This window comes from Pagrus pagrus, assembly GCF_965226575.1.
Source record: "Pagrus pagrus genome assembly, chromosome: 12".
In the NCBI taxonomy this organism is placed as follows: domain Eukaryota; kingdom Metazoa; phylum Chordata; class Actinopteri; order Spariformes; family Sparidae; genus Pagrus; species Pagrus pagrus.
Window position 1 is genome coordinate 13169492 of NC_140196.1, and position 22796 is coordinate 13192287.

At 39.4% G+C, this 22796-nt stretch overlaps 2 protein-coding genes across 2 annotated transcripts in view; both read right to left on the minus strand.

Moving 5' to 3' along the window:
* Positions 1-2585: 2585 nt before the first annotated feature.
* npc1 (Niemann-Pick disease, type C1) lies at positions 2586-17594 on the minus strand. The gene is made up of 25 exons (XM_084370057.1): positions 17458-17594; positions 15301-15429; positions 15037-15143; positions 14526-14671; positions 14131-14298; positions 13783-14032; positions 13556-13638; positions 13082-13452; positions 12686-12912; positions 11697-11797; positions 11036-11138; positions 10758-10947; positions 10330-10512; positions 10055-10169; positions 9766-9893; positions 9300-9434; positions 9029-9118; positions 8457-8647; positions 8172-8287; positions 7303-7432; positions 6934-7119; positions 6223-6454; positions 5192-5305; positions 4826-4988; positions 2586-4734 (listed from the first exon to the last, which is right to left on the minus strand). Exons 1-25 carry the CDS (start codon positions 17533-17535, stop codon positions 4652-4654), a joined length of 3819 nt encoding a protein of 1272 aa, XP_084226183.1. The 5' UTR covers positions 17536-17594; the 3' UTR covers positions 2586-4651.
* Positions 17595-18401: 807 nt separating this feature from the next.
* Positions 18402-22796, minus strand: part of egfra (epidermal growth factor receptor a (erythroblastic leukemia viral (v-erb-b) oncogene homolog, avian)) — a 46363-nt gene continuing 41968 nt past the window's right edge. The window contains exon 28 of the mRNA XM_084369253.1: positions 18402-22486. Within this exon, the coding sequence (XP_084225379.1) occupies positions 22143-22486 (344 nt within the window). The 3' untranslated portion in view covers positions 18402-22142. The remainder of the gene's footprint in view (positions 22487-22796) is intronic.

The following is a 22796-nucleotide window of genomic DNA, read 5'->3' on the forward strand; positions in this document are numbered from 1 at the left end:
ACTGTAACAGAAAACCAGTGACGCAGAGCAGGACATTAAATGCTTCTTACACTTACTTATTGATGGATCTTTAAAAAAAAACAACGCTTTTTTAAGCAGGTGTGGTGGAGGACACAATGTGAGTTCAAGGACAACTGCACAAATTAGTTTCAGAGGCAGCTGTGATGTTGTAGATGACATGTGATAATGTGCCAGTATTAGGAGGCAGTGCTGTTTCTTCATCATGAGGATGAAATTCAAATCTTTAGAGCCTGATTCCTGAGTAGTTTTGGTTGTAATACAAAGCTTTCTAAGCAGACAAAGTCACCATTTCTAGTGTGCTGGAATACGTTGCTGAAATTGAAATGAAGGGTTGTTAAAGGAACAGTTATTTTCCCTACATTTTAAAACAAGTCCCCATCTACTTCAATTGTTTAGGAGAATGTTGCTAACTGTTTTGCTGTGAAGCTCCAGAAATGTTTTGCAGACTACAAAACTTCACCTGACATTTCATCAGCATTGGGATGAGTAGATAATTACTAAGTTTTCATTTTTGGGTGAACTATTCCTTTAACTCTGTTGATAAATCAAAGCTGCTTTCCTGAAATTAGAGAAAAAATGTTACGTAAGTTAGCAGTGGTGGAATAGATAACTACTCATGATAAACAAGAGGTATTAATCCTTCAATGTAGTTGTGATTACTGTATTTGTTACTAGATTAATTTTTGAGATTAGTCCTGATATCTAAAAGATAAAAAATGAATTCCAGGATTTTATAATCCAGTGTCACCGTCAGAAAGCAGACGCTCAGTGGGAGGGAGATTGAGCCCATAAGAACAAATCGTGATATGAGAAGTTCTTACATCACAACATGTGTTAATTTATCTGCAGGAGGTTACACTAAACATGACCTTTCATGACAGTATATTATATTATATATACTAGATGTACAGTCTGAGGCTTAACTGAGTATCAACAATAAACTGTATGGTAGCATTACTAATTAAAAGCTTTTAAGTATAATAAGTATATTAAGTAAACTGCTGCTGCTTTGTTTCAGGATTAAAATATCACCTTTGTGAGTCACGATGACTTTTACTTTCAGTTTTGTTTAACTTTCCCAACCAGGATTTGTTGCTCCCACTTTGGTTTCACTTCCCTATATATATTTTGATTTTTTTAGGATGCACTGCCAATCAAAATTAGTCTTTGACAGCATTAAATGACGTCCTAATCCGAATAGTACTCGTAGAAACAAAGCTTCTCATTTGTGTTCAACTCCGACTGTTTTTAGCAAAGCTAAAGGCAAAGCAGACCTCCGTTTCAATTTAGTTTCTTTTTCATTCCTAAAATTTATTTCATTCATTACTGAACTACAACACCCTTGCTGGGCATCATGTGCGCATCGGTGTCATAATGAAAGATGGGGACAGGTCAGAGTCTACTGAGAGGCGAGCCTGGCACATCTTACATAATAGTTCCCTCCCAACCTGTCTACTCTCCCCCTGCAGACAGCACAGCAGACCTGCAGAGGAAATTAATATTTTAATCTCTCAGCCGGATTCAAAGAACAGTCCCCGCTCTCACAGGGCAGCGGATAAATAAGTCATGAGCTGGAGGTTTGTGTGACAACACGGCTGGACAGACAGACACAACAACACACCCTGGAGGAAACACACAGCTCAGGGGTTTGGCACTGACTTCTAAATGGGATGTTAGTAATGGTCTTAATATCCAGAAGCTGCAGATCTACACGCTGAACAAGCAGCTCCATTCACAGGCTTTAGTTAAAAAGCTCTGTGAACTACTTGTCTTGGACCCTGCAGAAATTGAATTCACTGTAAAAGCATGGCAAGACTGCTTCTCTTCAAGACATGAAAATTAGGTCACTCCCACTACATTACTGAGAGCACAATGCAGACAGAGCTCCATGACTGGATTCAGGCGCCACACTGTGGTCGATCTGAACAATCTCAACCATGACTTCTGCTGCAGTTGCAGTAATGTTACCCTTAAAGGAATAAGATTACTGTGATTTTAAAGATTTTGGTTTTTTTCTTCTCTCTTTCTAGAGCTGCAAAGATTAGTCAATCGAAGGAAAATTCGAGCCTCTTGACAATAAGGATTTGCTGCTTTTCTTTGTCATTTATGGTAGCACATAAAGAGTCTTTCAATTTTGGACTGTTGGTTTGATAAGAGAAGCAACCGGAGAAGGTCCCTGTGGCCTCTAGGAAAATATGATGAACATTTTTTACATTTTATAGACTAAATGATTGATCAATTAAACATGAAAATAATGGGCAGATTAACCGATAATGAAAATAATCACTAGTTGCAGCCTAAACCTCATTCTAATAAGGGTTGTATTATATTATATTACATTAAAGGAGACGTCGTGTGCTCATTATCAGGTTCATTATTTTGATGCGGACTTTAACTTTAAAGATCTTTCACATGCACAAGAATCTAAATAACACACTGAAGGAAAGAAAAAAAAACTGAACAAACATGATAGGTCTCCTTTAAATCAAATGTACATCTGCAAAAACAACAAAATGAATTCAGAGGTATACCTTTGTGAAAAAACAAGAAGCAGGCTCACTTAATATTTTTCTGAAAACTATTTAATATACGTGTTAAAATACTTAAAATAAGCTTGGTTTAGTCTCTTTAACCACAATCGTTTTCTTCAATGAGATGATTTGTCCATGTCAATGCACAGCACTGTTTAAATCCAGTTTTTGACTTTTCATCGACACAATTCTCACTTACAGTCCATAAAACATTACTGCATCGTGAAAAACAACAAAAACACAATAGAGCTAGAAAAAAACAAAAAGAAGGAATGGTGCCGTTTCTTTAAAAAGGTCCAAAACACATTCTTTACACCTTGGGGAAAAATGTTAACATCCTCCTTAAACCTTATTCAAATTAAACTATATGTTGAGGGGCAGCTGATGGAAGTGAACACAGTCCTTAATGTTGCATTTCTTGTAAAACAAAGCGATTCACTGGAAGGGTTTAAAAGACAGCAATGCATGGTAACATAATGTTAATAGTTACATTAAAATATCAATAACTTAAATGTGTAGGAATGAAAAACGCAGGTTAGTTAGTCCTGTGTTTGCTATTTCCAGTTGAATGTAAAGCTTCGTTTCTTGCCACTTCTTGATGCGACAAATGTTTTGTTAAGCAACTGCACAGCGTCTCATTTACACTTCAATGTAAAACCATTATTACCATTATTGTTAGCACCCTTTACACCTGGCATCATCATGTATCTTCACTGTTATCACTTAGGGGGTTTTTGCTGGGAATATTTGCAAAAGCACCAAGCAAGCAGAGATGAACTAACAGTCATGCAAACACTTGAAAAGGACACTTTAAATACATTAACTTGCTCCAAGATGAAATGTTGCACCGGATCATGTAAATAGCTACTAGTTTGTAAATAAAAGACCAGGCATGATGCAGTTTAGAGAGCAACTTTTGAATAAAACTACTAAGAGGTTTCAATTTTGAAGGTGTTTATATCCAAAATCAATGAAAAATGGTTGCATTTTTTTTTTTTATGTCAAGGGTAGGAATGTGTGCAATTAGTGGATTAAATGTTGCTACCCTCACTAATTTGCGCCAGAAAAACTAGACAGTTAAAAAATGTTATATTAATGTAAACATTTAAATCAAATATTGACATAATTTGCACTGAAATGTCATGTTGTCACAGTTAAATGTTCTGTTTAAAAAACAAGCATTTGTTTAGTTGTTACGCAATATTTTTCGAAAGTGTTTAACCTTATGTTCTCAGGTTTGACAGTTTACTTTAGTTTCTTTAGTTTAAACTCAGCCCATTTAAAGCGTAAAGGGTGCTTTAAGTGGACCCTTTAAGCCGAAAGTCAACACTTAATCCTCGAAGTTCATTTCGAATCCAGTTTGCTTGGGTCAAAACGCACAAGTTGCACAGTAAACAAATTGTTGCTATCTGAAAATGCTACAACTAGCTGGCCTGCTATATAATACAGTATGTAGACAAAACCCCGGATGTGATAAATGTTGATGCCAGGCAATACGAGGGCCTATGATATCATTATTGTTATCCGATAGTACCAGTGTGTGTGGTGTGCCAGTAAATAATTGATTCATAATATCAAATAGTTCCACAAAAGTCCCACGAAAGTAAACGTTAACAAAAAAAAAAGAAAATCCTTTTCCGCATTGTCGTCTGGTATATATTAAAAAAACATGAAAAAACTGACCAGTTTTACCCTTTTGAGTTTTCTCAAATCAAAACAACTCATAGCATATGAACTGACGCAGAGTTTGTCTGTCAACAGATGTTGGGGATGGTGTCTCTCCTACTTCCACTCTGTTTTCTGTTCTGTTTGCTCATGCTTCACCTACGGATGTCAGGCTTGTCCTGTAGTGTGAGGCAGAGAAAGAGGTGAAGGTATAGGAAGGGTGGGGGTCCAAAGTCTTCCGAGGACTATTAGTAAGTTTGCAGTTGGACAAGGCTTCTGGCACTCCCATTCCCGAGTGTATTCCTGAGTTAAATCCGTGCATAGTAGTGGCAATGATGATGAGTGCGTCAGTAATCACAGAAACGGCTTGCGCTCACACCCACACAGTCTCTCGCAGACAGTTAGTTCATTGTTCATCGTCCCAAGCGGGCCTGCTAGTAGTTGAGGAGGCGCTCCCTTTCCGTACCAGCATAGCGCTGGTTAGCAGCAAACACCTTCGCTTTGTTTACTGACGGACCTGTGAAAAGGAACAGATCATGTTTTATTCCTAAATCTGTGCTTAAATCTTGTGCTTAATGTGTTTTTTTTTAATGTTTGACATTACTGACCGATATAACTGAGCAGGACGGGGAGGAAGATGAGGCCGTGTGCGGCACCGAGCAACACTATGGCCAAGAACATCCTAAAGTAGAAGACCTGGAAGATCTGCGACTTGGAAAGTGCCAGGATTAGGATACCTCCGAACTTTGTTAATGTGATCCCACTGAATACCTGTGAAAAGGAAAGTGTCATTTAAATCATGTTCGTAATGATGAACGCAATTATACTGAAATATAAATCATTTTACAGCTGATTTTATGCCATAAAGTGAAAATGCAAGCTTGTTCACACTGATATTATCCACAATACCAGGACGCAAAAGCTCCTTATTTACTTTAATTTTGTGAATTTGTAAGTGGTAAAGTGAGACTTACAGAGCTGCCCATGTGAGCCAGGGCCTCCTCAGCCCGCTCCACTCTGTTCTTCTTCACACTGATGGAAAAAGCTCTGACGATATGACTGCAGAACTCCACTGAGATACCACAGCTCTGCAACAGAGGACAGAAACATCTCAGCAGGGAAACATGGAAATGCTGAAATAAAAGCCAAGTGGCTGAAAACCTCTTTTTGTTGCGTTGAAAATGAATATTTTATAGGCGAGTGATGAAAAGCACATTTGAAAGGAAAGTTCATCATGGGTATGACAACATTTTCACCACAAAAGTGAGTAAGTGCTGACATCTAGGGTTACAGTGATTGCGAAACAAAGTCGCTTTGTGTAAACAACACGGGTGGGGTCAGATGACCAGACAGATTGTAAACAAGTCTCAAGTTTAAAAGGCACAATCTGTGATGTAGCTGAATACCATCAATATTAAAAATTCTTCTGTTAAAAAGTCTTTTGATAAATGTGTTAATATACCTTTAAATACATATGATACTTATCCTGCCTTTACAGAGTTTATAATTGAAGTGAACAATAAATTGTACATTCCTAAAATTAAAATGTATTTATGAAAAAATCAAAATTATGCATTGCACCGACAGTAACTTAAGTGAGTCAAAGTTGAAACTGAAAGTAGCAGTGTGTAATCTAATGGACAGTTATAATCACAACTGATTATGTGTCTGACTCAGGTTACTTGCTATGAGGAACTTTTGGTCTTTTCCAAGACTGATGTGATTAAATTAGCAGGTAAATTGTTGTAAATGTTGTCATGCATGATAAAAATAATGGCTAAAACTACAAAAATAGGAAGAACGTTGTAAAAAGATCTCTGTAACCCCAAACTGATCCTCTCTGTCAAGTCCTCTTCCCATGCTGATTTTGCCAATTTCAAATAAAAATAAATACATTCTTACTTTTTTCTTGCTTCGCTTAAAAACCATTTCACAAGTTGTTTATTATCTTGCTTGGAATATTATTCCGTTGTACATGTTTGGTGCGATTTATGTTGCTTCTTACCATGACCAGATTCACCAGGGACACTGCGTTGAGGCTGATGCTCCACAGCCACATGACGCCGAACATGTTGACGAGGATCATGGCGATGGTCATGCAAACCGTAACAGCTGACCACAGCTCGAAGCCCAACAGCACCGTCGTCACCACGAATATGGATGCCAGTGACGCGCCCAGGTTCAGAGCCGTGTCGTGCGCAATGGTGAGGTACTGCTCGTAAAACACGTAGAAGACGCTGTAAAGGAGGAAAATTTAGTGAGTTTAGTGAACAGCCCTTAGAAAATTCAATTCAATCCAAGCTCCATTATCTTCTGCCTTATCCCCTCATGCATTTTTAATGGGGACTTATTCCAACATTAAATAGACACAGCAAATCTATTTTTTTAATCTGCACACCATTTTTTCTCTGAATATTTGACCTGCATTAGTGGTGGTGTGACTCTCGTGTTATATAGGAAACAGGCGACAGGAAGATTTTTTCAGGACTTGAGGTCAAACAATGTTTGATTTGCTGTGTGCTTATCTATGACCTACTTCCCCCCCTAATACCCTTGAACTTTGAGTTCAAAACAAGCTAAACTTCAGTTACAAGTATTTCACCTGAGAAAACCCTAAAGCAGTGAGTGAAACTGAAATGATTGTCACAAAAACAACGATTACAATATAATTCATACTGAATATTAAGCAAAGGTGCAAATGAGGAACAGGTCTTACCTGTAGGCAAAGACTTTATGGTTTGTGGACTGAGTGATGTTGTCAGCCAGGTTTCGGGCCATTTTTAAAGCATGTATGTAGTCTGGGGATTCTTTCAGGATGGTGTGGTAGGTCATAAAGTATGTGGCTCCGACCCCCGTGTTGTCAGGGTACACGTCAACTGCTGTGGCGTAGGCTGCGTGGCCGCTGGAGGAGCATTAACGCATTTTGAGAGAGACAAAAGAAAGGAAAGTTACCAACCACGACTAAAATGGTATACTGTGAAACTCTAGAAGTTAAAGGGAAAGTACTTAATCACATCTCATGTGGTTTCAATACAAACCACAAAAAGAAGAAGAAAAAAACATTTCAGCAGAGCTGTAAGATTACCCTTTTCCACACTTGACGTTGGGATTGTCTGACAGAAACATGGGCAGAAACCGCATGAAGTCGTCTCCTACCGGCCTCTGCTTCCCACTGGGAGTCATGGGCCGACAGTGTACACAGGAGGGATTTACCACTGAAAAACAATATTGGGAATATTTTTATCCGTTTAAACAAGAGGATTTGAGAAATATACAAAATAGAAATAAACAAATATGCTCTGAAAGAAAGTTCTGAAAACAATTGAGTAAACAAAGTTGCAATTTGAGGTTTTGGCACAAAAAAAGACTCAAATAAGAGAATAACAGAACAGAATAACAACTTTGATCACCGTGAGCCTAAAAATCTACAGACTACTGGTGTAAAACGATGCTTGTTGTTCATAAATGTCTTGATTGAATAGCCATTTAAACGTTTTGTTGGTTAGTATATTTTCCTGAAACTGCATCATTTGTTTCCTCATTTCTCTTTTATTTGCTTCCAACTTCCTCAAATAAATTGGGTCTTGCTGATACTCAGGTGACTTTTTACTGGACAAAAGTTTATCATCAGGATCTATTAAAAATGGGATATATCAATGTACTGCATTAATAATTATACAAACATTTTTTAAAGAAACACTTTGATCCTGTTAAGATGAAAACTTGAATTAGTTTGAATGGTACTTTTACTATAATTTCATTAATGTTTAGTTAAGTATTTTCATATTTCTGCTGTTCTTTTTGCTGGATTATGCCCTTCAACGCTATTTGTTTCACTGTGTTTAACTTTGTTGAACTGTGTCAAAAGGTAGTTTGGCAGACAGCAGGATCATGAGGCGAGGGTTCAAAGGGTTCACAGGGTTCAAAGCATGTTGACACTGGATTAAAATTTACCCGAGGCGTTGCAGAAGGCCCCAGTTGTGTTGTAGTATCGACAACAGGTGGACTGAGGCTTCACCCAGTCAAAGTAGTCATCAAGCCAGGAAGATGGTGTGAAGCCAATAGTTGTACTGGAAGTAAAAGGAAAAGAAAAATTGAGAAGATCATATAATCAGGGGTTAGATTAGACTTTAGCACCTCTGCCTGTTATGAAATCCCAGTGCCATATTAATTCAAATGTTTAATGTAATTAAATGAAAAAAAAAACAAGTTCTGCTCTATTTGCTTATTCTGACTTACTAGTTGCTGATGAGTGACGCAGCGTAGACCTGCTGGACTAGAGAGTTGTTGTTGCAGCCCACTCCTCCACACACAACATTCTGGCCCTCTGGGCTACTGTAGTTGACACCGTCTTCTACCACAAAGTACACCGGAGCTCCGGTGTGGAGATACTCGGTCAGGTTCTTAAAGTAGTCCAGCACGTACGAGTCCTAGATGGAGGAAAGATCATCAGTGCAGGAATGCAAACCAAGGCTATTGAGCATGTTGTAATAAGAAGACCGTTGCAAAAACGTAATGTAATGGAAGTTCAAATAATCACATCACATCACATGCAACTGATTTAGCTTCATGGATGACTGACAAGAGAAGTAAAATCCTCTGAAAAAAAAAACTGAGAAGTGTTGCCACTTCTGTAAAAATAATACTAAACTTCATTTGTACAGTTCGTGTTTTACAAAACCAGATGAAAATCAAGGTGAAAACAGATGGAAGATAAGTGATAAAAAAGGCAAAGAAACTAGAAAAACAACAGATAAAGAAAATATTCGAGCAGTGTCCACTAGCAATCCATGAACACAGTTAAGACTCACATCGGGCATGGAGAGTTTTTGGTCCAGTCCAATCTCTACTTTATTCACCACAGCAATACTGAAGGAGAGCATTCCCACAAACACTGCCACCTAAACACACACAAATAAAAAAGATTCATCACATAGTCAACAATATTCTTCTTGATGAAAAATACAAGTCTGACTTAATCCATCAACCTATTAGAATAAAACATGACGGGGGGAGTTGTCAGAGTGGAAACTGACTAGAGACAGATGTGCACGACTGGCAGCGTGGCACCGAGGTACTTACAATGATCGGTCGCACCCACTCTTTGAGGATGAATGGGGCATAGACTTTCTTGAAAAAACGGAAGAGGAGGCTGTCCGTCTTGGTTTCCTGACCTTCTGGCAGCTTCATACAGCAAACAACGTCGAGTCGATTCCCCTTTTAAACACAATGACAAGACAGCATTTGATGAAGTGTAACTAAATCTGTAACCAACTTGAAGGATGAATCATTTAAAATGATGCTTTAGTCATGAGATAAGTTTTTACTGCCAACAATCACTGCACTGGCCAATAACAATTCTCTGCAAACAACCCGAGAGGAGCTGAGCCATTAAATCAGTTATATTGGCTCGTGCAGTGATTGGTAGGATGAAAACTTCAATCACACTTCTGCATGACATTAAACTGTGGCCATTACAGGAAATCATTTTCACGAAAACCTCACGATCAGTCATCTGTAACCCCACAACCATTTCCCTCAGTCTCACCTCCTGTCTTCTGGCGTCCAGGCCGAGCAAGCTGACAAAGCAGCTGATCTGCAACAGGAAATCAATAAAAACAGCCAAGCCAGCAAACAGGGAGAATGTCCTCACTGCAGGCATGTTGGACAGCGCTCCTACAGAAGACAAAGTCGACAGTTTTATCAGCACATGACTCACCCGGAAACTATGACTCTTTGGTCCCATTGGGCGAATTCTTGCCGCAAAGACACTTTTCTTATGATTCAAAATGGTTTCATTTTTCTGTCGGGCTGTATTATAGAGGGATTTATTTTACCAAGGAAGAAGGCCACTGTCTCAGAGAAGGAGGAGAGGAACATGCTCGGGGCTACGTCTCCGAGAATTCGACCAATCTGCTGGTGAAGTTCCTCATGGGGCATCCGCTCATCCCTCTGTTGAGAAATACAAATGAAAATCACTTTTAGCAGGTGTACACAGGTTTTGTTGGCAGCACGCAAAAGAGGTATTCTCATTGAAATTAAGATCTTTTTTTAAGAGAAAGACTGCATGAGTTGAGTTTAGAGTTTAGTGTATTGGAAGAGGGGAGGTTACCTGATACGTCTGTACGATAATGAAGATGTTGTCTACTCCGACAGCCAGCACCAGGAAAGGAATGACTTCAATCACAATGAGGGTGAGGGGGATACCAAAATAGCTGAAGATGCCCAGGGAGGAGGACACAGAGCTGAGCACGATCAGGATACCTGCTATACCCAGAGAAATCTTAGAGTCCACCTGCATGGGACAAAAGACAACAATCAGTCATTTACTTCGCTTTCATACCTGAGTGGCAGGAAGTTGTCTAGCAAGTTGTACTAGTTCTGTTCTGAAAAGGGTAATTTGTCAAGCTCTTGCATCACAGGCTGGAACACTGAGTAACGTGTAAAACTATTTCAGATATGGATTCTGGCAACACTTGGAGCTATAAAATGCATGACATGTTGTACAAAACTGCAATGACGTAGTTATTAGGCTCTTACCATCACTCTCCTGAAGCTGTGGATGTGACCCAGGGCCAAGGAGATGTAGATGAACATAATGGCATAGCTGATTACTATGGTGCTGATGTCACCTTCGCTCTCTCTGTTTATCTCATCTTCTATACTCCTCTCGGCGTTGAAGGCTACTGTCAGGTTGGGGTTTTTGTAGTTCTTCATGAACTTGATGAATCTGAAACAGGCACACAAAAAAATACAATAAGTACAGACAGTGACACAAATAACAGTGAGCTAAGATGGATTTTACAAACAGAACTTACTCTTTCTCCCAGGCAAGAGCTTTTCCCAGTCTGACGGTGTCGTTCAGGTAGTTGTTGAGTGGGAAGGTGATCACCAGAGCCGTGGCGTTGTTGTAGTTGGTTTCTGTAAAGCAAGAACAACCCTGTCAACAACCACTTTAATAAAGATTACTGAACTAAGCATTCACTTTGGAAGAGAGACTAAAAAAGCACTGATAAAATTAGTCTCTGTTCTGTTTGATTCAGACGCAGCTGGCATCGAAACCTTACTCCTTTAATAACGTTTGTTTTGCGCAAGTCCAAGTGCTCCAATACACTTGAAAACTTATTCTTGATTTTATTCATGATACAATTTCAAACAGTGTGCTTGTCACCTGCTGCGCATATAAAGAGATTATATTGTATTTTACTGATTCACCTTTGACTGAACATTGCCACAAGTTAATCTACTAGCTCAGCAACCAGAAGAGTGTAGTTTTTTTCCCCATTTAGTCCAATAAACATTTTTTAAGAGGCTATAAACACATCATGTAACTGCTGTAGATGGAAAAACTTGATGCACACTGATGTCATGAAGGAAGATAGTCGACTGTCACGAACAAGTTTTGCATCGTAGCTAGGAGTGTGCACACAACACTGATTTTGACTTGTCTAAAACAGTAAAAGTGTAAATCAAGCTCACCGTCATAACCCCCCATGGCGAGCCAGGGAAAGACGGGGCCACCAAAGGTGCCTAAACAGGGATCGTGGAGGAGGGTGGTGTCATTGAGGGAAGCTGGTGCGCTGTAGAAGAAAAGACCAACAGAGAGTTAATGATTAGAGTTAACCCTTGAAAATCATAGACACCAGTAGGCTGACGCATTCATCAGTATAGATTTTGACATTATCTGACCTCATTGGAAAGCAGTGAAAAAGAAGGGGGACCATGTACAGTATTAAACATAAATGTGATTGTGCTATTTTAAGAGGACACACAACCGTTTTTAGAAAATGCCAGCATCTAAAAAAAAAATTGACTCTAGTGAGCTGCAGGTGTTAGATTTCAACACTGTTGTATTTTCTAGCAGTTTTAACCCTTTTTACCAAATGAACTTTACCTGGACCTACAACAGATTTCTGCTGGCAAACAAGATATGTATACAACAGGGTTTCTGCAGTTAAATTTAAGACTTTTTAAGTCCATTATGAGTGCAACTCAAGATCTATATCATCTATCTAAAAAGGTCCCCCACTGTACGTTTTTTGAAGAGACTGGGTCGTGCTAGGGCTCCATGTATGAATACAGAACAATTTTGGGGCGATAGCGAGCATTTACGTTAACAAATTACAGCTTTAACTCATTACTTCTAGAAGTAGATTATTTTTTGATGACAGGAGATGCCATGTTAGTCCACACACCACATCACGACACACTAGCTGGGTGTGCTCCGATTGATTAGTGGCTATTGGTTATTGGTTATTGGTTTTGAAGTTTTGTTAAAGGGAAATCAATACAAATTTTTCCAAAAACAAAAAGTGAGACTGGAGTTAACGCAACTTTAAAGAAAAAAAACATTAACTTCATAATCCAATCAATTTTTAAGTAGTATCAAAATCATACCTAAGACATTTAAGCCCTAAAACTTAGATTATTGAAGTTATGTACCAACTTTAGAAAAAAAAGGAAATCACCTGACACAGTAGAGGAAGTGGCTGTGAAAGTCAGCATAAACAAAAAAGTCATCTCCTATACTGTGGTCTAGCACAGCGTGGCTGTTCTGGAAGTAGTTGAGGACACTTAAGATGGTACAGTTGTCATTGTACGGGGCCAGCGGAGCCAAGCAGATGTCGTTCATGGTGACGTTTTGGCCCTCGTATGAGGCTACAAGGCCTTCGATTTCGAGCTGCAGATCCAGCACCTGTTTGATCACGGTTGAAAAAATGTGGGTAGAAGAAGAAAGCAGAACCAATAAACCACAGTTTCAGAGATGCAGCTGCTCCTTGCATGCAATGTTTATATCTAATCTGGTATGATACAAAACCAACCTTGGCTTTAATAACACAGTATTGCTAATGATCATTTCCCACCTGGTGCAGGATGTCTTTGTCCAGGATGGCACCAAATGGGACGTCCGATCCTCCAAAGTATGGAGAGTAAGTGAAATTGATAGTGAGTGGGGTGGTTATAATGAGCTGCACAGTTCTAAAGAAGGGTCCGAAGTGGCTGTCAAAGTAGTCCTTCTCTTGGCGAGCCTGGCTAGTGGGTGACGACCACAGCTCGACGGGGTCTGTGGTGATTTGCATATAGACCAGACCCCCAGAGGCGGCGACCACCAGTATCAGGCTTCCCAGTATGACCACAGAGGGATGGCGCACGCAGAAGGAGCCCCAGGAGCTAAAGACGATCCGCAGATAATTCTCGAAGCGCTCGCCCAGTGTTTCACAGCAAGATGCATTTACTAAAATGGGAGACAGACTGGGAGTTAGTTGCAGCAATGATACAACAAAATTATTACACCTCAGAAGCACTGCAATTTGACTATTTATCATGCATTACAATACCTTGGTCTGGGTTGTCACTGTTGAGAGACAGGGGGTTATTGCTGTCCAAAATGGGGCCATACTCAGACATGATGGTCCGTTTCCTGTTCGCACAAAGAACCACACAAACCAAACTGGAATGAACTTCTAAAGCATGCATCAGAACCAACATGTTTCTTTTCAGCGGGTGAGGATTTGCAGGTATAACACATGAATTCTAACAGAATAAATCACAAATGGTCCCTTACCTGTAACACCAAGTTCCCAGTACAGCTCCAACAAAGATGAGCAGGAAGGCCATGTAAGAGATCCACATGATGACAGTCATGGCATCCATGCCAAGGATTGTCCAGGGAGGGGGGAGAGGGGGAGGCACAGGTTTGGGGCCACAGGCGTTTGTGCAGTCCTGACAGGAGCAGGGACCTGAACCGTCCTCCAGGCCCTCGGTACAGGCGTATGTCTTGTTGTTCATGGGGGTGTAGCCTGACACCGGGACATCTAATGTGAAGAAACAGCACAGTGAATTAATCATACAAAGAGCTACAGGTGTAGCATCTATTTAACTTGCATAAAGGAAGCAGAACAAGATGACTTACCTGAGAATATTGGGATGATAGGAAAGGGAGTCTGTCCATTGTTAATATCGAACATGTACTGTATCCAGTTAGTGGCATTGCAGTCCTTTGCATCCTTCCCACACAGCAGTGATAGGGCCTGCACATTGCTGGATGGTGCCTGGACATCCCTACAGGCATTGTACATGGCTGAAAGAGAAAAGCTCAAGTTTTTCATCAAGTCAAATGCCCATCCCCTATTTTATTTGCCAAAAAAAATGTAACAGTTATGACTGATAGTCACCCACAGAATTACGCAACTGAGAGCATGACTTTATTTTTAAATAGGGAACCGGTGAAGTTTTCCCTGACATGTCATGAAAATAATGACGGAGGCCATTTCTCATTTTGCAATCAGCATCTGGCTATGAACTCACCGTTGGCAAATGTCTGTCCAATATAGTACTGCACTTCCAACACATTGGTCTCGTCGACTTTGGTGGCATTCATGAACCGACTCTGGTGGGGGCTGCACGTCAGCTCACAGAAAAGGTTCATCAGGTTAAAGAAACAGGCGGGACACCTGTGCACAGACATTAAGAGTGTGAGAAGCAGAATAATAAAACAAGCTAAAGTTTCAGAGTGTAACACTTGCAAGGAAAAAAACAAGGCAATAACACATGTAGTGAAATAAAGTCCACTAAGATAAGAAAGCATGACAACCTTGTCAAATCATAGTCCTTAGGAGCCAGTCTGTCTCTAACCCACTATTTGGAACATGGAAAGCCAAGGCTTGTGTCAGAACAACATATAACATTTGAGCAGCGCATATAATGACAGATTCAAAAAGATTGAAACCATTTGTGTTCCGAAATTAAGAGAGGGAATGATAATGCCCTTCCAAGCATGTCATGTGCTCCATTAGTTACTTATAAAAACACTGCATACCGAGACAGGAACTGAAGGGGCAGCTGGAGGCTCCCTTTGAGTGTGTGCAACTGGTCGACATTGCAGCAGAGGCTTCGGTTTCCATAGTCATACCCGGGACAAAGCTCCTGCATGCAAACACAAACCGGATGACGTCAGTTTGATACAACATCTCCATAGTGCAAAAATAAAGCACGCTGGAAAGCAGAAGTGTGTTACAAAAGACTGTTTGAGCATCAAATATCAGAAGTAACAAGTTAAAAAGCATCAAGACAGTGTCTGTACCGTGAGAAGGTCAGAACCCTCAGAGGGTAGCGGGACGGCAGAACCATTGTAGTTGCAGTTGTATTTTTTTCCGGGCACCTTCTCGGACTCTCCACACTCGCCGTACCACACGCAGTGCTGGGCCTCAACCTGATACAAAGACAACAGAAACACAATGATCATTTGTGCGGTGTGATCATGGAATGAACACATTTGGCCCTTTTGTTTCTGTGTTCTGGTGTTTAATCAATGTTTTTCTGCAGAGTCTGTTGAATCTTATGTGGCCTTTTACTGATTTTTTATCTCTTGTGGACAAGAACAAGATCTTACCAACAAATTCAAAGATAGCCCAACCACATCCACTTCCTCTTAAGGCTGCAGTGGACCATGTGACTTATTTCTAGCTGCTTCTAGCCTTCTGATCGTAGGTCAAAGCTGTTCCTTTACACCTTGAGGTTTTATATTTGCCACATTTAACCTCTGGGTTTGTTTCATATCCTGTGTTTCTAGTATCTCGTGCTTTGAATGTCTGAAAATATCAATTTCACTTCTGCAAACAAAAATTTTCTCTACAATCCTGCATTTGAAGAGTAAGCCTCGACACAGACAGAGAGTCTGTTTAGTCACATCGCACAGTGTTATCTTGACTAACCCCTCAAAATAAGGCCAGAAAAAGGAGAACTGTGGTCAGACTGCTATGGCAACATAACAGCATTCTGCAATGTTGTTATGCCTACAATCAAGATCGAATGAGCACTTGAAATATTTACTTTAAATCTAGTGTGTTCAAGGAAATGCAATAACACAATTAAGACATGTTTACTACAATTTTAGTACTATTTATAGCTTCTGCTGGCAAAGTTTTCCACGATCTGTCTATTCAGCATCAGAGTTCTCACGTGTTCTTCATTGGGAGGGCTGACTTAGGGAAGTTAATTCACTTACTCTACAAACTTTTGTGTTACACTCTGTCCTTCTTGTGCTGTGGCCCTGAGTCCAAGGGCAGCCTTCAAATGTAATTACTTCTTTAGTTGGAGTTTTAAACAGCTTCAGACTAGGTCAGTTCTCCATGTAACTATACCATACCTTGAAAACACTGATGACAAGTGAGAGAGTGGTTATCTACATCTGATTAAATCAAGGAGCAGGGACACATGGTATGGTATGGTTTGTTTTGAAATGACATCTTCACAAGAAAAAGGAACAATTGACGATTGGATTGACATAATTTATGGTGTCCTGATTAAACAGGAACAGGATGACCCTTTAATAACATTGTAAAGGTGGATGTTGTATAAACGCACCTTTATACGACTCAAAATGAGTTAAGGATATGGGTGCATATATGCATGTGCATAGATAAAATGACATTAAAGTCAAATGAGGTTGATGTTAATCTTTTTTTTTTTTGCAAAAATTACAATCAACATTCCACAGATTTCGTTGTCTTTCTCTTGTAATTTCTATTTACTTACTTGTTTATGTCTTATTTATTATGACTACTTGGACATTTAATGCAGTTCTCTAGACTTCTGTGTTTTTCCATAGTTTGTACATTACATGTACACATGGTAAATGCAAATTCCCACAGAAAAACGTGATTAACCCACAGTTTTCAAACAGCTACGGTAAAAATGATTTAGCGTTAGCTAGCTATCAGGCTAGCATCCAACCTATCTAACGTCTGCAGCTATAATAACTTGCTAACGTTGTAGATTCGGCGTGTTTCATTACAGCTTCGTGAGCAACAACACGAACTGAAACACGTTTATTTAAGCTTTATATGATACCTATTTGAAAAGGGGTGGCGTTTTAAATCTGTCAAGACGTGACAGAGGGAAAACTTCTTTCGAAACACCGGCTGGATCCAGGATACAACCTGTATCAACACTGCCCGTCTCCAAGGAATGTCAAAGCTAACGTCTGTTTTCGCTAACGTTACGAGACTGCTCCAGTTTCCAACTAGAAATAACACTAGCTCCTATGTTTACGCCACTGTTGAGACAACTACAGGCTAACGCTATTTTTGCTTGGGATAAGTAAGAGCTGAAACCTCAAATAGCTCACCTGACCTGAATCTGAGTTTCGCTAACCCCCTCAGATAAACACCACACTGTCAACTGCAGCCCGAGCTGAGTCATGTTTTGGTCACGAGCACGAACGTTAAGTTACACTTACCCATCGAAAATGTCCTTCCGACAGGAGTATGATGAAGAAAAGTACAGATAAAACGCTTCTCCCTGGTAGGACTCCCATCCCTCTTACTGAAGCGATCGACTCGAAGTGTCAGTGCTGTTAAACTTTCGCATATCTTGTTGATGGTTTCTTCTTCGTCGGATGATTTGTTGGGGGCGGAGACAACATGTTCTCTCAGTGCTGCCACCGCACGACACCGAGGACGAACTACACCTAAAAACCATAACTGCATTAGATGACACTGTAATTTGCCCTGAAAACCTATTTTTATCAATGAGCTTCTCAATATGAGTGATGGTGTTTGTTTGTGTTTGACAGAAATATATTTATAAAATAAATAACATCAAACTTTGTCAGAGATATTACTAAAAGTGCCTGGATTTATTTTATTAATTAATAACAGGGACTAAAAAGCTATAAACTTTGAATCACGAGAACAAAAATATGTTAAAAAAAAATTTAATAGAAAGCAGTCAAGGCAAAAAATACTGTAGACACTCAAAAAACCCATTCGACGCCAGTTACATAGTTTAAGACGTACATTTTAATGTACCAAAAACAAATAAAAACCTTGCAGATTAGTTCATTAGTGAACACACTTTAAATGTATGCATATCTGATTCTTCTTTAATTAAAGAAGGAAGGTTATTTCCTGATATTACACCTGAAAACCTTACCCAATTAAGACTCAAATCTTCAAAGATAAGTTAACTGCTCTGGCTATGTTGTTATAACAATGAACTTCCAGGAAAATTAGCTACGGACCCTTTAATGTAATAATCCTACACGCCTTGTTAAACATTACTATACTATTGGATGCTAAAGTAACAACAATTCAAGTTTTATTTCAAATATTGTGGTTATGTGAAAAATAAGCAAAACAATATGTATTTGGAAGAACACATCTACAAATCAAAATATGCTGATTCAATCCCAGATTTTTATTACTCATCAATGACATCAAACACTACTTTGACCATATATCCTCTTCAAACAAGAGGCCCGTTATCGATTAATGTGTGCTCTTTTTTATGTTTGCATGTGAACACATCGTCCTTGACTCTGTTATTGTTAAGGATTTGTCTCTCCGAGTAAAGTCTGGGGAAATTGTCAATCAAATCTGATCAAAGCACACCCAGACAGTGCTGACGATCAGATTAGCTGAGCATTTAACTGACAATTCGTTGTGTTAAATGCTTAATGTAATCTTGGGATGTTTCTTTTCTTAGCTTTGACTGGTGCTTAGCTAGCTGTGAATACTCAGTGTTATGAAGAAATGTTAAGATTTGACATCTTCATATCTATGCTTTATATCTAAACTCATAAACATTTAACCTACATATCATTATTCCATTTTTCTAGGTTGGTTCCCAAACTCAAACATCACTAAAACCTACAAAGACACAAGAACATGAACCCAATCTAACCATTAAACCCCAAAATCTAATCCTAACATATTATATAAACTTTTTCCAACCAAATAAGTAGATAATTGACTCTTTATTTAACAATCTTTGACTTAAACTCTCCTAATTAACCTCAATCTTCTGTGTGAGCTGTTTTTTGAGCTTGGGGCTAATTATAATTGAAGTGTTTCGCATAATACATTCCACCTCAGGTCAAAATTTTAATTTCTACATTATTCTCATCTGTCCTGAACACAGCAGAAAGCACGGTATTATAAGACTGAAGGCACCTAACAGAAGTTAATCTAGTCACTTAGGAGATAAGCAATTGAATAAGCAATGTAAAGGAAGATGTATGAGAATACTTTGAAAGTGCACCTCTGATCTATTTAAACTATAAAGCCATTGTTTTCTACTGTGTATACAATGAGATTTCATCCCCTTATTCTCAATCAAGCTCCCTTTATCTCGTCAGTGGTAGATTCAAAGTATCAGCTCTCGTTTGGCTGATTATCTTCTAAAGGCACTTCATCAAGGTGTTCCTTGAAGTGTTGCAGGCATTAAGATAAAAAGACTGAGTTGATGAGTGAATCCTTTCAGGCTCTCGGTCCTTCTTCCTGTATCTCACCCTTAACCAGATAAAGCTGAGGGGGGGGGAACAAAAAAAGGAAAAGAAAAATGTGTGTCCATAGAAAAAAAAAAGATTTATTCATGTTCACTTTTGAATGAAATAATCACAATCAAGATTAAGTGCATATTCACGTATGATGTGACAAAACTGTGTACTGAGTATAAATTATAGGTGACTATCTGGGGGTTTATATTGCAGCATTAAATCACTGTTTTATGTACATGTACCTGTGTAAAATCTGCAAAAGGAGGCTTACGGGTTTGCTACAATAGTATATTCCTTTAAAACTAGGAATGATATTGGAAAAGTTAATGCTCTTGCAAGACTACAAGACTTTAAAGCTAGGAGCAGATTGGTAGATATGGTGTCAACACCCCGTGTGAAACAACGGTCTACACTTTTGTTTAAAAAAAAGGGAAAAAAAAGAAAAATCAGACAGGGAAAAGTCTCCAGGTAATGATATAGATACATCAGAGCACAAATGTCAGAAACATTCTCAGTTTGAGACGTGAGCCATTCAAATAAAACACCTCATGTTTATAGGGAATTATTAACTTACATGACCTAAGACAGTTCAACCAGCATTTCTCAAGTGAAAAAAAAAAATAGTAAAAACTTTATTGAAATGCATTTGGAGGTGGTGGTTTTAATCCCTCTACTGCTATCGAGCGTTTTAGTTTTGCTTTCGTTGAGTGTTGATCAGTAAAAAGCTGATAAGCTCTGAGTGCACTGATAAAAAAAAAAAAAGATACCGTCATCAGTAAAACGCTTCCTGGGTACACAATCTAATGTGCCATACTGATAGAAAGCTAAGACTTTAGCTAACTTTGTGGGTCCACACAAATATGCTTCATGCTACAGGTTTTCAGAACACGACCACAATCACATTTTGCTATGTTTACCATCACATTCTCTACATAGTTAGTGTGAGACCACACATCAGGGGACACAGGAAACTCAATCTAAGAGACGCAGCAACCAGTTTGTAATACATACAGAACTGTCTTAGAGCATAATAGGTAACATATTCAAATGTTACAATTCAACAGTATTCCCCTTTACGTTGACTAAACGTTCTATAAATTGCGACATTATGTTTCCTCATTCACTCATCCTTCAGGATGAGTGTCGTCAGGCCTCCGAGGGCCTCAACAGTCACGCTCATTTCAACCTTAAAAGTAGGGATGCACCGAATGTGAAATTCTGGGCGATTAGCAGTGTTAAAAATAATAATTTGGATGATCAATTCACATGGCGGCCATTTTCCTCTGACGTCACGCTCTGGGTGGGAAGTTCACATGTCATACTACTGTTTTGCAGGTTGCATGCTCACGGTAGCTAACAGGTTATCAAATATGTTGTTCTACCTTGAAATACGGCCCAGTGTTCCTCAGGATTTTCACTATCTATTGGCATTTGGTTGCTGATCAATCAGGAAGCAACAAAATGATAACAATGTCAGACTCCCGACATAAATTATCCTTCTGAAGCTTCCCACCGTCAGGGTGATTCGAAAATGGCCGCCGTGTGAATACGGCCGATAGCCAAATATTTTGTTGTTGTTGTTTGTTCTGCTTTCATTGTTATTTATTCCCCTTTTGTGCCAGGGAAACAAAGGCATCTTCATTATGAAAGAAAAAAAACTGTTTTAGCCCTTCATTACTGTCTTTGAAGAGCATGATTTCGATCATACAATTATGTGAAATAGCCTTTAATATAACCTTCTTTAACATGAAAAGGATTTATCTTTTTGAAGTAGCTGCTTCAAAACCCTTTTTACACTGTTATACAACTACCTGCCCAATGAGAAGAATTTCTCAGTGCTTACATGGCCGTACAAGCTGATGGCAGGGATGCCACGAGCCAGTGACTCATGAATGTGCACATACACACATCAACCCCTGCAATCTGCGAATGTCATTTTCCAATAGCAGTCAACAAGCCGAATATCAGCCAATAAAAAAATAATATAAATGATAAATAAATATGTTTGGCTGACATATCGGTGCATCCCTACTTAAACCTCCCTTTAATCATCTTGACTTCAGCACAAAAAAATGTTCTGAAGCTTCACATCAGCATCAAGTGAAAGCACAGCTGTGTGTTTGAGTTCCAACACATCAACACTGTTGACTGTTGATTATGTATCTGTCTTGTGATTGCAACACATGTACCTTAGGTTGTTTTTTGGTGTGAGCTGCCAGTTCCTCTTTTTTGCAGTAGAGCGTCTGCCTCCTAAGACAATGAAGGCCCTTTTAACTTTCAGAGAAATTCTTGTTAACTCCTGAAATTTTTTCAGAATAGACTTTCACTTTCTTTTCCAACATCTGGTCCAGCAACTCTCAGGTCAACTGAGTCACGTCAGCTTCAGTCCAGCTTTCATCAAGAAAGAGTCCTTTGTAGTTTGGTGGTAAGAATAAAACTCTTTGGAATGACAGGGGGGTTTGCGTGACTGCATGCAAACAACACGGGAAGCTGCACAAGGTGTCACCTGACTCCTTAAGACAGGATACAACATATATGATAATCGATGGTACCACAAAACTATACTTTTCCCAGCCAAGACATCAATGCCCTTATTTAATAGAACAGAAAACGTCTCTTAATTCTTGTCTGTATCCACCAAGTCCTCAGTCTGGTCCCAGGTACTCTGCATTCTCCGCCGCTGGGATGTGTCCGTTAGTGTGTGTCTTGAAGGTGGGCATGAAATCCTGTTGGTAATCAGGGTTGTCTATGCTATTCTGGGGCTGATATTTCTGACCGCTGTGCACCGTGCCGTTGGAGGTGAGCGGGAGGATTGCGGGGGATTGGACCTCGTTGAGGTACTCGGGTCCGTTGGTCCCGTTTTTAAAGCAGTTCAGGTACTCTGTTTCTGTGTCGTCTGAAGAGATGGTGGGGAGGATGGTGCGAGGCGGACCAGGGTGCTGGTAGATGGGATTCATCACGTCTGAGACTCCGTTCTGGTTCATGTAGTCTGTAAGGAAGTAAGTGACATTAGTAAGGACGCTAGCTGGTTTCTCATTAAGCAAATGCACAGCTAAAATAGAAACCAGCAAGTCGTTTATAAAACTAAACGTAATGATAGTGCTGCATGTTTCAGGTCATTAACTACTAATCATTACATCATCATTATTGTTGCTTGGAGACTGCAAAAGTTTGAAAAAAAAGTCTGTGTTACAAACTGGAGGCATGGAGTTTGAAAGTGGTGGATGTTTACCAGGCAGGGAGAGGCTAACAAAAAGATGTTGTCAAGATGCATTATGGGAAATGTAGGATCAAGACTG

Bases quoted from the DNA above. Each gene is read 5' to 3' on its own strand.
- npc1 (XM_084370057.1), bottom strand. From the start codon at position 17,535: ATGGGAGTCCTACCAGGGAGAAGCGTTTTATCTGTACTTTTCTTCATC. The intron at 13,639-13,782 runs GTAAGGGACCAT...TTGTGCGAACAG, and splicing joins CTGGGAACTTGGTGTTACAG to GAAACGGACCATCATGTCTG. The intron at 11,139-11,696 runs GTGAGCTTGATT...CTTGCTTTACAG, and splicing joins CGCCATGGGGGGTTATGACG to AAACCAACTACAACAACGCC.